The 17,362-nt window shown below is 41.3% G+C and overlaps 1 protein-coding gene across 1 annotated transcript; it reads right to left on the bottom strand.

The window, feature by feature from the left end:
* Nucleotides 1-1,252: 1,252 nt before the first annotated feature.
* Nucleotides 1,253-17,046, bottom strand: LOC104944066 (protocadherin Fat 3; the record flags this gene model as incomplete). The annotated part of the gene is made up of 9 exons (XM_010769541.1): nt 1,253-1,467; nt 4,093-4,485; nt 5,085-5,318; nt 5,863-6,016; nt 6,223-6,419; nt 10,411-11,782; nt 11,898-14,626; nt 14,748-14,958; nt 16,771-17,046. Coding segments are annotated over 9 exons (5,781 nt in total), but the record flags the coding sequence as incomplete, so codon positions are not given.
* Nucleotides 17,047-17,362: the final 316 nt, after the last annotated feature.

Below are 17,362 nucleotides of genomic sequence, written 5' to 3' on the forward strand. Positions count from 1 at the left end.
ACCTATTTAAAATAATGAATGGTATTAACAACTGCATTGTCTATGGTGAACGCTCATTTACAAATATTCTGGACCTGTGACAAGTACTAACCTTTCTCTATTGGATAGATGTTTCTATTTTTTTGCACTTGTATAGGAACAAAGCAAATATGCAAAGCCGCAATTTCTGTAAAAAGTACGAGTCTATTTAACAGGTGAACATTGTCTCAGGGCTGCATGCTCGCCACCTGTTCTCTCCGTGAAGCTCACCAAATAAAAGCTTGAACCACTAAATCCTATCAATCCCTCGGAGGCCAGTTAACGTCAGTAACTCAATAATTGCCAACATTTAGGTGGTGGAGCTGATGAAAGCCCCCCACACAGCCATTATTTCACTCTCAGAGGGAGCAATCTTGAAGGCCATGACATCCACCCTGATGCACTGTATACCACCATCTACTGAAAAAGCATGAAAATATAGAGGCGCGCTCACACACAAACAGATTCCCTTTCAAGTGTTGCCACATATTTCAAGGCTAGTACTGTACAAGCCATTTTTTTTTTTTTACTTTTATTGTCATTACATAGTACAGGTACTAGTAACAAAACGGTTTCTCTGCATTTGACCCATCCTAGTGTTAGGAGCAGTGGGCTGCCATTATTATGAACGGCACCCGGAAAGCAGCGTAGGGAACGGTGCCTTGCTCAGGGACACCTCGGTAGCAATTGGTCTTGCCGGGACTTGAACTGGTGACCTTCCAGTTGTCAAGCCAAGTCCCTATGGACTTCGCCACCGCTCGTCTCACCACATCTCTTCTCAGAGAAAATCACAAAGTGCATATAAAAAGAGGATATTCTAGCTAACAAAACATACATCTCTTGAAGTGGAACAAACAACATAACCAAGGTTTTCTAGAGCCTTTTTCAGGGTACGTTGTGTCTTAATTTGCATACGGTGCAGGAGAAAAGCTCATTTCCAGAATGTGTGATTGTAAAATAGATTTTTCAGCACCTACCTCAGAAATGGAAAACGTTGATGAAACGTTGTTTTACAAGAGTGTGATGCAATATGATATGTGGTGCCAAAAGCCTTTTAGCTGTTTTATATTCCTTTTGCAAAAAGAGAACTATTTATTGGTGCTAAAGAAAAGGTCAGAAGGTCCTTTCAAACGTTACAATGTATCCTCCTGAATGTTCGATCATATTCCAGGACATATCGCCAATACATGCTAAAAATAACCTGAAAAGGGAAGCATGCAGGACTGGAACCCACCTGGACCACAGACTCTCCGGTGGTAGCATCCTCAGACACCACTGCAGTGTACAGCTCACGGCTGAACATCGGTGCGTTGTCGTTGACATCTGTCAGGTTTATGTTCACTGTTGTGATGGCGCTAAGCGGTGGTGTGCCGCCATCACGAGCCTCCACGGTCAGGAAGTAGTCCCTGCAGGTCTCATAGTCCAGAGGCTGGGCCACTAAAATGGCACCTGAGCAAGGTGAGGAGAGAGAAGACACAGAAAGATGCTTTATGAAAACACATTAGTTGTTTTATTTTTAATTGAAGGACTCATGTCTCTAACAGCTGTAACTACAAAATCTGATGCACCTTATTTATCACAAGCAACTTCATCCAAATACTGAAGGTCCTGGTTCAAACAGTTAAGCAATTTTAAAACTAATTATATTTCTATACATGTATTACAATAAAAGAATGTCCTATTCATCTTAGCAATCATTTAAGCAGGCCTTAGGTTACACCAGGCAGATAAGAACAGCTGTGACATCCATGGAAGAGCCATATTAATGAAGGGTCATGTTTAGGTTCAATCTGTCACGAGTGTCTGTCATTTACTGTGTGTGCCATAGGGGTCTATGTCCTAAGGCACAGGTATTTAGTAGTTTCCTATCAGATTATTTGTTGTGTCTGACCCCAGTATGGCATATGGCTTTTAACCCCTTATTTTCGCATTTCAGGCTGGGTGGCAGTGTTTGGGAGAGACACTCCCTCTGGAAGGAACTTTGGGATTTTAGCCTTTGCAGACCATTTACATGCACACAAACCCTTACAGTATAACACTATAGGAAAGGGAAGACACCAAAAAGCTTAATTGAGCCCCTTTAACTGATATGCACACATGATGAGAAAATAAATGGATTGTATTATGCTACAACTGCAAATGAGCCTGCCGATTCTTCATTGAAGACACACAATAAACGGTATCTTATTCACACGGTGAGTCCCGCAAGTTAAAACACCTCGGTAGCTTAAGTATTAGGCTCAGCTCCTACATTAGTCAAAAAACATTCAGTTAGAACGTTGTTTTACTTTTGGAGCATCTAAATCTTTAAGTTGTGCCTTTGTTTTTTTGGAATCTAGCCATGTTTCATTAGAGGTAGTTAGGTTTATGACCAGTCTAAGAATCAGTTACGCAGACGCAAGGAGATTTTTGCAGATTTGATGGTGGCATACAATGTTAATGCATTCTTGTGTTAGCTTGTGTTGTTCGTCTTCTGTTTTTCTTTGTCAAGCTCTTCAATAAACCTTCTGTATTATACAACATCAGTCTGAACTTCCAGCAGCCTCCTTTTCCCAGTATTATTCTAAAAGAGAGGTACACGATTAACCCTGGTTTTGCACAAAGAAAATGTAGATGATTCAGCTCTCTGTACAGAAAAGCTGTATGGTGTTTTGGTGATAACTTAATAACTGTGGAAGCTAACTATGGTTAGTCATGGACAGGAGATCCTATGGTACATAAATACAAAAATACACAGTCAACTTGTTTCATTCCAATTCACACGTTCCTAGAAAAGGTTTGAAGCGTTTAAGGCTGAACTTGAATGACATTATGGTCTTACTTAATATGACATCTTACATCTTAGTGAAGTTCTCCCTTCTGTTAAGATGCAGAAAGGTTAGAGCTGCTGAAGGCAAAATAAAAAAGATACGCTCTGCAGAGAGATGACATTAATATTAAACCTATATAGCTCCACTTTCTTTTTCGCGAAACTGACAGACCTTTATGAGTTGTGGGGCAAACTAAAGCATTGACTTTTTCACATGAAATCTCTCAAGGGAAAGCTAAAGTAAAATATAAATCCAGGATGAGAAACAAAAAAAGATCCTGTCATTGCTCTCCCAAGAAAGTCAAGTATTCTTTGACGCTCAGCACTCTAATGAGTGCAAACCCCCTCTGCGATCAACTCAACCGGATTTAAGATTCTTGTCATTAACATATTTTGTCTCTTCCTTTTGGCAGATCATTCCAGTAATTAAGTCTGAAAAGTCTTCCTAACCAATACTGTCATAAACATTTAAACAGAGAACAGAGAAAGTAAGAGCTGAAGGAACGGCGTCTTCTTAACTTCCCTGTGCAGGCAGACACAGTTGATTAAAACATGGGGATAGGTTTATCATGGTTCATTAATACTACCTTCCAACTCTACACCACGTTTAATATTGCCAAAGTTAAAGCTCCTGTGTTAGTCATTTTTTGAATTAGAGATGTCTCACTCAAGTTGTTTTGCCCTGATCCGATTAGATCGCTTAAATGTTCTGTAACTACTGATAGCAGTCTAATACTTACTTACCCAAATGTTGAATGCATATTTAGCTGGCACATCAGAAGAGCTGTAACTACCAAAACAGACACACCTTATAGCTGAATCACAATTTAAGTTAACATTTCAGTTAACATTTTAGGTTTTTGTGCATGTAAATGGTCTGCAAAGGCTACAATCCTAAATGCCTAAATGTGATCCCAGATAAGTGGTTAGCAGTTTGCTTCATGAACACATGGATCTCTATTTTGAAAATACTGAAAGGATAAGCTTTGGATGAAGTAAAGACAGTTCTAAAACCACCACATACTTGCACACTTGGACTTTAACCAGTTTAATTATTTCAAATATTCCCAGATGCAACAGAAGAATGAACAGAGAATAAACTGTATTTATGACTGACCATTTCACTTTCTTAAATTCTAAAATGGACAGCTTGCAGTGTTCATGACAATATGAAAAAAGGAACATGGAACATGTTAAAATGTACATTAAGAATAAACAACAATGGGATTACTGCTGCAGAGATATGTTTACAGTAGCATACTGACCAGTGAGTGGGTGGATGTGGAACTTCCCGTGCTCGTTGCCTGATCGGATACTGTAAGTGATCTCAGCGTTGGTCCCGATGTCCTTGCTGGCAGCGTAGACCCTCAGAACCTCCGTCCCCACTCCCACGTCCTCGGGCACTGTTGCCAGCTGATCGCGGCGCTCAAACACAGGCGGGTTGTCGTTGATGTCCAGCACAGTGATGGTGACGTTGACCAATGAGGAGAGGGGCAGTGGTGAACCCTGGTCAGACGCGTGGACTACTATCTGATAGGCTGGTTGAACCTCCCGGTCCAAAATGCGTTCAAGGACCACAATGCCAGAGGACTTATCGATAGAGAAGGAGCCTCCTGCAGACTCAGACAGGGAGTAAGTCACCATACGACCGGGACCTGCTGCAGAGCCAGAGGAGGAATGTCAGTACAGTAAGATTTGAAGGGGGATTATTCTGCTTTTGGGATTTTTGCTTTCCTGCAGTGTGTTGAATAGGTGTTTGTCCATGAATAAGGTCTACAAAGGCTAAACTCCCAAATGTCTCTACCGCACACAAAGAAAATATGACAATCCCACACAATCGTAGTGATTTTAGTCTGTGTTTTGAACTTCTGTGTTAGGCTCGCTTTTTTCATTCCTCCCACAACTATCTCTGTCAATTTTTCTGTGAACAACCAAGTGCAACCCTTTGTTGTTCCCATTTGTGAATTTAATTTAGTCAAGATTACACAGACACAGAGTTGTCATACAATATACGTTTAACTTGAACTGTATTTTAGGTATTTATTTTCACCTATTTCTCTGTTCCTTGTTCATTTGTTTGACTTGTTACTCCTAGGCTCTTTGTCTTTGTACCTGCCTCTGCTTTTGCCTCCATCATTAATAACTTTTCAATTGTATCTTCCTCATTTGCCATCTGCTATTCTAGATTAATGCAAGGGTTTCTTTCTTTTTATTAAAAAACATAGTAGCATTTGAAGCAGTAGTACAACAGTATCACCTTCATCAGGGTCTATGGCCTGGATGCGGGTGAGCAGGGCTTTGGGGGCGGTATCTTCGTACACGCTGGCGGTGTAGTGTGTCGACGTGAATATGGGCGGGTTGTCATTCACATCAGTAACGTCCAGATGCACCTCAGCACGGCACCATCGCCCACCACCATCAGTTGCCTGGGCAACTAGCCGGTAGTAGGGTGTCATCTCATGGTCGAGAGTCGTAGATGACTTGACCTCACCTAGACAGGTAAGAAACAACCGGTGACACATTTAGAGCCATGACAGTGTGCAGCACAATTGCACCACAGATAACATGTGTGGTTAACTGTGTAAGCAACATGATATTATTATTATTATTATTATTATTTAAGGTTATTACACGGCAGCTTAGTTGAAAACTTGATTCTGAACTAGTGATCTGCTCTCTTTTGATAGCAAACTGTTGCTAGGGATAGTTTGAAGGCTGGTTAAGGGAAAATACCTCGATTAGTGTTGTTAATTTACATCACGATTGCTGCAGTTCCAGCCGTTGCTTTGTGTTATTTTTAAATCATTAAAATCTTGTTTATATCAACATTATTGCATTATTTAGTAATTAGCGAAAGAAAAACCGACGTGTTGATGATTCTTGAATTACCCTGAAGTCATGCATATTATCCCTTTTAACTCAATATCGGACTGAGGCTAGTTACAACTGATGCAAGTTCAGTGTAAGAAAGACTATGTATTAATTGTTGTTCCAAAATAAAAGTATGGGTATTCTTTCAAAGCCATCCTTAGTACCGGTGTCTGGGTCCATGATGAAGTCCTGGGATCCAGGACCATGTAAGGAGTACTGGATCCAGGAACTGATGCCTACATCTGCATCTGTAGCCCCAACCTTCAGCAGCACACTGTTGACTGGAAGGTCCTCTGGAACAGAGGCAGTGTGTACAGCCTGCAGACACACACACACACACACACACACACACACACACACACACACACACACACACACACACACACACACACACACACACACACATTTACAATTAGCTAAGTAAAATAAATGTGGGACACTGGCAGAGCATCTCAAAATTCCTGCCCCATGCCACTGTCTTTAACGATCCCTGTAATTCGACTGAATGATAATTTATTCCTCACCTGGTTACAGATGGGGCTATTGTCATTGGTGTCTATCACTGTCACCTCCACCGTTGCCTGGGAAACAAAGAGTCCATCGCTAGCAGTGACATTGATGATGTAGAGGTTGCGTTCCTCCCTGTCCAGGGGCCACTTCACATACATCTTCCATTCACCCTGAACCAGACCCAGTGCAAACACACCACGATAGTTTCCACCTGGACATCATGCACAAGAGCACACAAACACAGGATAAGGGAAAACATTTCAGGTATGACTGTCAACATGGAGTTTATCACAAGGCTTTATAAAAATTGGTGAAGTAATGAGTCATCACTCAAGTCCAAGCTTGTCATGTGGCTTCAGGCCACACCTCTGTTTTATAGAGTGGTGAATTCCCTCCCCTTCCGGTGGACCTCCATGGGACCTTATTTTGGAAAAATCATGTATTGAAGTCAATGGAGGGATAAAGATTATCTTTCGATCCAGTTTGAATTGTGCCACGAATTACACATATGATGTTTGTCAATTTAAAAGATCCTTTAGCTTACATACACACAAGGGGAGTTAGTCAGTTCCGTAGAGCCAAGCCGTTTTACGACAAACTGTGACTTTTTTGACATGGAAATTATTTTTTAAGATTGACAAACATCATATATGTAATTCATGGCACAATTCAAACGGGATTGAAAGATACGTTTTCTTTCTCTATTGACTTCAATACATAATTTTTCAGGAATAAGGCCCCATGGGGCGGAAGTAGATGGGCGTGACTTCGCCACTCTATTGTAGGCCTATGGTGTTTCTCTTATTCTAAACACACCTGGTAAACTAGGCAAATGGCTTCACATAAAGCCAATATTAAAGTGCAAACATTAACTGTAGAGACAATGTTTTGACCCACTGCACTCTTGAAGTAAAAAAAACATATTTTATGCCATTAATAATAGTGGCTGCTTTATGTGAACAGTACAGGGAAATTAATGTTGCAGCAGTGGATAAAGGTTAGACAATAAAACTGAGGATTTATAGGAGCACTGGGGGCTGCCGACCCATTTAACTAGACTGTCAAGCCGAAGAAGCACAATCCTCCACACATCAATCTCTAGGCAGCTCTGTCCTCTCTCACAGACCAATGGGTTAAGAAAGAAGAGTGTGAACAGTGAAAAAAAAAGTGTTGTATATCTATTACAGTGGCAATTATAAAAGATGATCAACTGAAAGTCACATTTGTTTGACAGACTACAAAGGATTTTAAAGGCTTAATGAAAATATTAAAGCTTGTTCTTTCCCATTGGTTTGTTTGCAAGGCCAGAGCAAAAAGGAAACCATGTTTCTTTTTCTTCTTTAAGCCTGACAAACACAGGTGTGAAAGAGAACCCGAATACACAGCTGTGTGCTGTTAGTATCTAACCCTCTCTGTGGCCAACCCAGTCTCACGGCATTTTGTGTTACAGTCACAAAATTAATCTATTGATTCGTATTCACCGACACGATTTCGCCATTTTTTTCGATTTTAAAAGCAATGTAAATAATAACAAATTAGAAGGAAAAACAGATACAAAAAAAATACAGATTTCAGTATTCTGAAACAGAACGATTTTAGAAGCAATGTATTTCTATTGCTAGTATGTTTCGTGCCTGCACCAAATAATAACAAATTAGAATGAAATAAAGATGACAAAAAATACAGATTTCAGTATTCTGAGGATCTTTGCCCCCTTTACTTTCCCCCCGGATGGCAAAAAAAAATAGAAATTATACAATTTTAAATAAAAGGGATAGGGTTCGGCTTAGGGTAAGATATTGAGCAAGAAAATGTTTTTATGGACCACACAGCTTCTGGTATTCCAAGACCCGACCCGACCGGACTAAAAGACGTGCTGCAGGGCACGAAACATATTACCAATAGAAATACATTGCTTTTAAAATCGTTCTGTATGACACGAAAAAAAATTGAAAATCGTGTTGGTGAACACGAATCAATAGATTAAATTAATTTCGTGACTATAACACGAAATGTTGTGAGACTGGGTTGCTGTGGCATATGTGATATCATCACATTACGCTGGGGCAGCTGTGGCTGTGAGGGTGAATGTGGTCGTCTACCAGTCGTGATGGTGTTGTGATTCCCAGCCTGACCTGCAGTAAACGTGTCAATGTGTCCCTAGGCATGATACTTAACCCAAATTGCTCCAAATGGCATGACCAACGGTGTGTGAATGTCTCTGCCTCTGTATGAATTTGTGTGGATGGTTAAATGCTGAATTGTGTATGTACAAAGAACTAAGATTGATTTACATAATGCAAAACCAAAAACCACAAGTGAAGTTCCACAGGGAAACTTTTACCTGCAAAGTGCTAGCATAATATGCTAATGTTAGCACAGCAGGCTAATTTACATTTGAATGAGTGACACTATGGCGAGGGCAAAAGGAACTAAGCTTGAAAAACTGTAGGCAGGTTCCTGGTCAGCTACAACAGAAATATAAATGGTTGTGTATGAGACTAAAAGGGTGTGTTTGCATTGTTCCACTGTTGTATGGTGAATGGAAACAGATCCAACATGCTAACACTTAGAGCACTGTATACCAGCAGTGTTTAAAATATTCCTAATTTGATAAATAAAAAGAGTAATACAAAAATATTAATGTTGTCCTAAAGTGCAACCTCCGTACCAAGCAATGGGATTTTGTCTGTCTTTCACACTTTCTTGATTTCCATGAAGGTGTGAAATCTCCAAGGGAACTGCTGAGCCCATAATAAATCTAGCGTAATGTATAATACTGTGAAAAGAGAGCAGGTGATTGCAAAATTCAAATCAAATATATTCCCATCTGTCAGTATCATTATCACTATAAATGAAACTGAATGAGGCATTTGTTTCTTAACAAATATGAGTGTGTCTCTACATTCTGTCGTGATTTGCTTTGGCCCTCTAATATTGAAGAACATGAATTGGTACTCTCTTTAAAGTAAAAAAGGTCACGTTCGTCAGTATTTTTGAAGGCTTATTCGCTTAGTTTTACTGGCATATCTGTTATCTATATATATATATACAAAATGTCTTTCTCTCCCTGCACTTCAGAGTAGCTCATTCCTCCTTGCCTGCCTCCTCTTTAGCTATCATCTATAAGGTCACATCACTCACATGTCTATCATTCACTAGAGCTGTCTGTCTGATACTTATTACAATGCCATTAGGGGAAGGATTCCTTCCTATTAAAAGTCATTAATTAGCTCTCTATCTCCTGTTGGCAAGGTAGTCCTCTGCCTTAGTGTCCTGGGAAGGCCTCACTCCATTAAAGCTGCCTGGCGTGTCAATGAGCAGCCAACAAATTAACTAAGTCAGTACTTTGATCACTTTCCAGATTATTACTGCATTTTCACAATTTACCTTGCCTTCCCTTTTTCTTGTTGCTATTTTATTACTTATGTGCGTCTTTATGTAAAACAACTGATCTCCATATCTATTCAAAATGCAAAAGATACAATTCAACATGGTTAAAGCAGCTTTCATTACATGTGCTGCAGTTTTTAAATCTACTCTATTTATTACTTCATTGACATCTAGAGAACTGCAACTGGGTAAATGTCACAGGCTGTTTAATGCTAATACGCCATGAAAATATCATCACATATTTCCTGTTTCTCACTCAACAAGTCTGATACTGTAGCTTGGGTAAACCAAGACAGCAAGAAAACACAATTCAGTCATTTTAGATTGCAGACAGATGAGCCACGATACACAGCCCAGTATCCCAACAAATTCAGTCCATGTTGGATGCTTTTGCACCCGCCTGTCATGTGCCTAAATCCTAAATGAAGGTTGTGGCGTTCTGGGTGAAGCAGGCATATTTAAAGGGTCAGATTTTCCTAAAATAAATCAGGTTTTTATTGCTTCAATTAACTGCAATTAGCATTTAACCTTTCTAACCTTAGCTACGATGGTCCCTTAACCAACCACACTTTAACAAAGGTTTACTTGACATAAAAACAAACTGTTCCTAATGTTAACTTCACAAAGGGATCATGCAAAGATAATGTTGAAAGTAAGAAGTAACAAACCAAAACAATGGCCTTAGATGGGATAAAAATAAAAACCTAATGAGATATGATCCTGGGATATGTAGAATCATTACATATCAACATCTTTGTCTGCTCATATGGTTTCAATGCAATGACAGACATTTAGGCATTGGTACTCACCAGTGATGTGGTAGCTGACTTGACGGTTAACAGCAGAGCTGTCATCATCTCTGGTGTTCAGCACAGCCACCACCTGGCCTGGTGGGTCGCTCTCCTGAACTGAACCAAAGTAGCGTTGCTCCAGGAACATGGGCGGATTGTCATTGATGTCTGATACTGCTACGGTCACAGTGATTGTACTGGAAAGAGATAAGGTCTCCCCAAGGTCAGAGGCAATCACTGTGAATGTGTAGGATGGATTCGTCTCGTGGTCCAGGTCCTTGCGTGTGGAGATCCAGCCTGTGTTACTGTCAATGCTAAAGGTTCCAACCAATGCGTCTGATTCCGCTTCTGACTGGATTAATGTCCCATGACTATATGTTACCTGGCCATTTGCCCCTGAGTCTGGGTCTAATGCTTGGACTTGAATGATTCTGGTTCCAATTGTCATTCCCTCCATAACTGTGGCCTCATATGAATTGGCTTCAAAAGCTGGTTTGTTGTCATTTAGATCTAAGACTTTGATTTCAATATCAACAGAAGTGACAGAATCCAGCTTAGCCTGTTGTACAATGGCAGTGACTTTGAAATGGTAACCTTTTATCACCTCATGGTCCAAGGGTTTATCAAGCTTGATCACACCTGTATCCTTTTCCACCACAAACATCCCATCTTGGTTGTTTTCTCCCATCTCTCCGTTGACCAGGGCAAAGGTAGCTGAGAGCAAGGCATGTCCAGGAGAAGTGTTAAGGTGCACCGTCCCTATGGCTGAACCTATGGGGGTATCCTCTGGTAGGCTAAATAAGTATTGATGTTGGCTAAAGGAAGGAATGAAGGCATCTGGAGAAAGAACATGGATGTAGACAGACACTAAAGAGTGCCGTACTGGATTACCTCCATCAACTGCCTTCACAAAAAAAGATAAAACGGAGTTCCTCAAGTGGCTGAAGCTGCCTTTAGTCACCATCCATCCATTGTCTGGGTCTATCTCCAAAATGTCTACCACAGGGACATGGGCCTCACTGTAAAGTGAATATGTTACTTTGGCATTCGTGCCATCATCAGAATCATAAGCCTGAATTTGTGTCACCATAAACCCTTTAGCTACATTAGATTTCACTGAAGCTCGGTACTCGGTAGCACGGAAGCGAGGAACATTATCATTATCATCCAACAGAGTAACGTGTACTGTACAGTAACAGACACGTCCTCCTGAGTCCTGGGCTGCCACTGTCAAAACAATGTCCTTATTGGTTGGGTCCTCACGGTCAAGCTTTTCTACAGTGGTGATCTGGCCATTTGCATCAATGTTAAATTGGTCGTTTCCCACATCATTTACAAATGAAAAAGTGATGTGACCAAACACTCCAGGGTCTGCGTCCGTTGCCTTTACCTGCAATGAAAAGGTAAATGCAGAGATGAGTATTTTAGAATTACACTTATATGTTAGTATTGTTCCACTATACAATTAAAAATAAAATGTCTAAAATTATTTCAATAACACTTACTTGTATAACTTTGGTTCCCACCGCAGAATTTTCTCTTAACTCTGCCTCGTACATGTTCTGTCCAAACACAGGACTAAACAGGTTGGCCCCCAACACCTTGACATGGACCTGTGCGGTGCTGGTGAACACCCCATCAGACACTGAAACGTTGAGGCTGTAGGCAGGCTCCATTCTTTGCTTAAGGTGGCTGGACAATGTGATGACTCCTGTTTTTTTGTCCATCATAAAGTTCATTCTTTCATTTCCTGACAAAATGCTGTATTCCAACTTGTCAAAATCAGAGCTGTCGGCATCTGAGGCCTGGACACAGGTTACAAAGTGACCCCTGGGTGCTAACTCATTCACATATGCCTCATAGAGTAGCTGATTGAAAACTGGTGGATTGTCGTTCATGTCATTAACTACAACTATGACTGATACTTCACTACTCAATGGGGGGAAGCCATTATCAGTGGCCCTGACAATGAAGTCATACTTTTGGACGAGTTCATGGTCCAGCATACGTGCTGTCAGGATTAATCCACTGCTGCTATCAATATGAAAGTAGTCTGTTCTGTTGTGCACATCTGAGAAGATCTGGTAACGAACAACATTGTTTTTATCTGAGTCTTTGTCAGTGGCAATAACTTGAAGTGCTGGAGTTCCAATCATGGCTGTTTCCGACAAAATGACCCTGTAGGACATTTTTTGGAAGATTGGTAGGTTATCGTTTACATCCTGGACAACCACATTTACAGCCACCTCAGCACGGGCACCGGTCAGATAATCTGTGGCTCTGATGGTCAGATGATAAGACGATGCTGCTTCGTAGTCCAAAGAGTGGATGACGCTTACGACTCCAGTATCAAAACCAATGTCAAACTGTAAAGATGGGTCTCCATCAACTATGGTGTAGATAATGCTTTGACCTTCAGGACTAGTGGCGTTGATGCCGAGAATAGGTGTCTGCACAGCAACATCCTCGTTCACAGAAACAGAATAAAATGGTTTGTCAAAGACAGGCATGGCTTTGTTGACAACTGTGATGGGGAACTCTATGGTAGATGAGAGGGGTGGATAACCACCATCTCTGGCATATATCACCATCTGATATTCCATATTAGACAGGTCAGACTCAAAAGCCCTCTTGAGGCTTAGACCACCTGTCAGCTGGTTGATATCAAAGTGATCATGGTTTTCCTTTAGATAGTAAGACACCTCTCCATTAATGCCTTTGTCTCCATCTACCGCCATGACCCTGAAAATGGGTGATCCTGGCTCAGCTTCTACTTGAACAGCTGCATAATAAGGCAGTCCAACAAACACAGGGGAATTATCATTTATGTCCTCAACTTGGACTCTGACCATAACCCTTGCCACGTGCAGACGGTCGTGCTCCCTTCTGGCCTCAACGACCAGTTCATAGAACTCTTGCTCTTCACGGTCAAAGGGTATACCTGTGGTTTGGATCACACCAGAAGTTGGACGAATTATGAAACTTGTCCCAGCATTTAACAAGGTGTACTTCAATGGTTCATTTAGACGGTTTCCCACAGCGTTGACAACAGCCACTTTGGTGATATTAGATACATTCTCTTGAATAGATGTAGAGTAAAGGGTCTGAGAGAAGCTGAGACCAGAGTCCAGAGCCTCTCGGACCAGAATGGTAACTAAAGATGTGCTGGAAAATGTCCCATCGGAAACTTTGACACTGAAGCGAAAACGTTCTTTGGAGAAGTTGTTGTTTTTGACTGTGATGACTCCACTGGAAGGTTTGATGGCAAAGTGCTCCAGCACACCATCAGTCAGAGAGTAGGTGAGCTCTGAAGGGACATCTTTGTCAGGGTCTATGGCTGAAACCTGCAGAGCTTCCACTCCCACGTAGGTGGGAAGTAACAGTACTGTCTCATAGGCATCCTGGGTAAAGCGAGGTGGTGAATCATTTGTGTCAATGACTTGTATTGTGACCTCTGTTGGACTGTCTGCTGTCAACTGTGGCCTGCCATTGTCCCTCACATGGACATGGAAGTGGAAGGTGGCAAATGTCTCATGGTCAAGATTAGCTATTGTTCTGATAGATCCAGTCCCAGAATCCACTGTGAAGAACATTTTTGCAGTGTCCTCGACAATCTGGTAGACCAAAAGAGCATTTTGGTTGTGGTCAGTATCAGTGGCCTTAATTACGAGAGGTGAATCATCTGAGTTCAGGACCACGCTGTTGACTGGTGCTGCCTCACTGATGCTGCCATGATAGTGAAGCTGCTGGAAAACTGGTGGGTTATCATTCTCATCCACTACCTGGATCAACAGAGTAGCATTGGAGGCCATGCCAGCCATGTTTGTAGCCTGGACTATCAAGGTGTAAGATGCTGTAGTCTCATAGTCTAGAGTCTTTTGAGTAGTAATCACTCCACTGTACTGATTTATCTGAAAGACACGACCTGCGTTGCCCTTCTTTATGTCATAAGTGAGGGTGGACTGGCTGACTGCACTGACTGTGTTGACAGAGGTCCCAACCACAGCGTTTTCTGTGATTTCAGCATGGTATTCAGGCTGGGGGAACTTTGGTCCGGCATTATCAGAGAGAGTGACAGCTATGCGCACTATAGTGGTGGTGGACAGGGGAGGAGAGCCATTGTCAGTGACTCTGATGGTAAGAACATAATAGCCTATGCTGGACAAGTCCAAGTCCCGTGCAACAGTGATTATGCCCAGAACTGGTTCAATATGGAAAGCATTTCCAGTGTTTCCTGTTGGAAAATCAAAAACAGTTATATCAATGTAGTGGTTAATAGGTAGGGTAATTATTTATAAAGTATTTAAAAACAATCAAAGTACAAGAGAAAGTATTTTGCTTTCAGAGGTGCGTACCTGTTTCAATGGAGTAGTGTAGCTCTGCATTCTCGCCCTTGTCTTTGTCCAAGGCTGTAATCTGAACCACAGCTGATCCCACTGCTGCTGACTCGTAGACTGAGCCTTCATAAAGCGCACTGGTAAAGATTGGTACATGGTCATTGATATCTTCCACTTCTACTAGCACACGAGCCAGGTTCTTTCTGTATGGGAACTCTTGGTCCTTTACCTGTGAATTAAAAAAAGGAAAAAAAGGCATCCTTTGAGGTCACTACAGAGTGTACCATCTGATTATCATGTAATTTAAGAATTTCAAATGTGCACAGAGACATCATTGTCCAAAAACAACATTGAAAATATCACGCCAGAACCTTCGCGATTACACTTTCCTTCGCCACATGCATTTCCCAAAATGTCACATTGTTAAAAATGTTGGCTTAGTGTTTGATATAACGATGTGTTTCAGTATAAACGTATCCAATCTCCTGTCCTTAGATCAATGTAGATTAGGGCTGAAAGATATATTTAGCCTTGACAGTGAAATCTGCACCTTTGCAATAACCCTGTAAACCTTACTAAAGATGAATGCGTTTAACCTCTAAATTATATTCCTATTTTTTTCCATTATGCAATATAAACTGCAGAAAAACAGTTTGCAATTTCAGTTCTCCCAATATCTTGCAGGCCTAGTCATACTGCTACCGCATGCTAATTAGCTTCCGTGCAAATGTATGAGTTCAAATATAATGATAGCACAGACTTATTGATTGCTTCTTGCTCGCCCGCTTCTCTACATATGAGACACCATTTCTTATTTGAAAGGGCTACTCTTGTCCTATCCACTTAAGACTTATAACTAATAAGAGTATAATAACCACAGACCCGACCTTGGTTATTGAAGTTGCAAGAAAATCAAAATGTGTTCTCCATTACCATAGTAAAACATAAAAAAATCACTGCGCTCTCCAAATATTTGTCAATAAAACAGATCCCCATTCTGGTGTAGGATTAGTGTATCAGGTCCAACTAAAAGTGCTTTAGTGCTTCAGAACTGGTGTCTTTTGGCTGTTTTACTCAAATTCAAGCCCATTGAAAGAACTAAGTTCTAAAGAGTCAACTTTACATACTGTATTGAATATCATACAAGTATTATAACACTATCGAACCGTGTGGTCATTGGATCTCCAAGATCTTCAGTTTAGTACGCAACTTGCTTCAGTTCAGTCATCCATGTCTTGATATTTATAATAGCCGCATTCAAACCGCAGGACTTTCCCTGTTACTTTGGTTCTTTAGTTCCGTTAGTACCAATAATGTCGCGTTCACACCGCCGGGACTACTCAGTGCCGGGAACTCTTTTGGCCATTTTCAGTCCCTGCTAGAGAGGTAGTACGAACCTGGTGATAAAAGAGTACCAATTTCTATTCTATTTCTATTGGCTGGGCGAATTGCAAACCACGCCCCGTTAGACTCTGAATTTTTCTTGTTAGGCAGCCATTTTTTTCCTCACTACAAAACCACATCCACACCTGAGCGAGTAGTTTTTTTGTACTTTAAACCAGTTATGACCACACGTACTACAACACCGGAGCGGTGGAATGATGAGGAAGTTTCGGCGCTTCTGGCAATTTACTCTGAGGACGGGATGCAGCAGCTTCTACAGAAAACAGTTCCCAACTCCAAATGTTTTGAGCGATGTTCGCAAAAGCCTCAAGTTTGTTTTGACTGCTACACATTTCAATTGTGAGCCCAAGGAAATAAATATCAAATCATGAATGTTGTGTACCAACATACCTCTATTCTGCAGTAAAACGAATAATTACAGCTTGCAGCTTGTACCTTTAATTGCTTGCTGCTCAAAATAGTCTGTGAACCACCAGCATGATAAATTAAACAAGGACTGAATGACCTTAAAATAAGAACATATTTCTATGGACACAGACATGCAGACAAGACTGGATCCTCTCAGTGGAAAATATAACTCAAAGAGTCACAGCTGTTATCATGAGATCCTAAATAAAAGTAAATGGCAAACACTTACAAGGACAGTCAGGATGTGCTGGGCGCAGGCCTCGTGGTCCAGCCTCTGGGTGGTGTAGATAGTACCAAGGCTGGAGTGGATGCGGAACAGGCGCATGCTACTGGGGTCTATGGAGCTCTGCAGAGAGTAGGTCAGCTGGTGATGCTCATCCCGGTCCGACGCCAGAACCTGGACCACTTCAGTGTCAGGGGGCGTGTCTTCAGAAATAGTGACATCATAGGTCGGTTGGGAGAATATGGGAGTGTTGTCGTTGTTGTCCATAATGGTGATGTGAACCTGGAACATTGAGAAATTAAATTGAAGAGAGGAATGAGCAAATACATCATTAACAGAGTTATGAATATTTTATGTTGGCACTGCAGGGCAGGAATTTCACGAGGGCCACGAGGGCCCTCCCACTTTGGCCTTGTGCCCTTAAAAATGATATCTGCCATAAGGCCACAGTGGCCTTGATGCCCTCTCTGACTAAGTTTTGTGGTTTAGCAGTCTGCCTCTTTTCTGACACGGCTTCAACACCAGCATATTTTGAAGGAGGAAAAAAAAATCAGCAGTGCGCTTGATTTGAGCCTGGAATGCACCGCTCGGACGGTCT

This window comes from Notothenia coriiceps, unplaced genomic scaffold, assembly GCF_000735185.1.
Source record: "Notothenia coriiceps isolate Sejong01 unplaced genomic scaffold, NC01 NC01_scaffold00007442, whole genome shotgun sequence".
Lineage (NCBI taxonomy): Eukaryota > Metazoa > Chordata > Actinopteri > Perciformes > Nototheniidae > Notothenia > Notothenia coriiceps.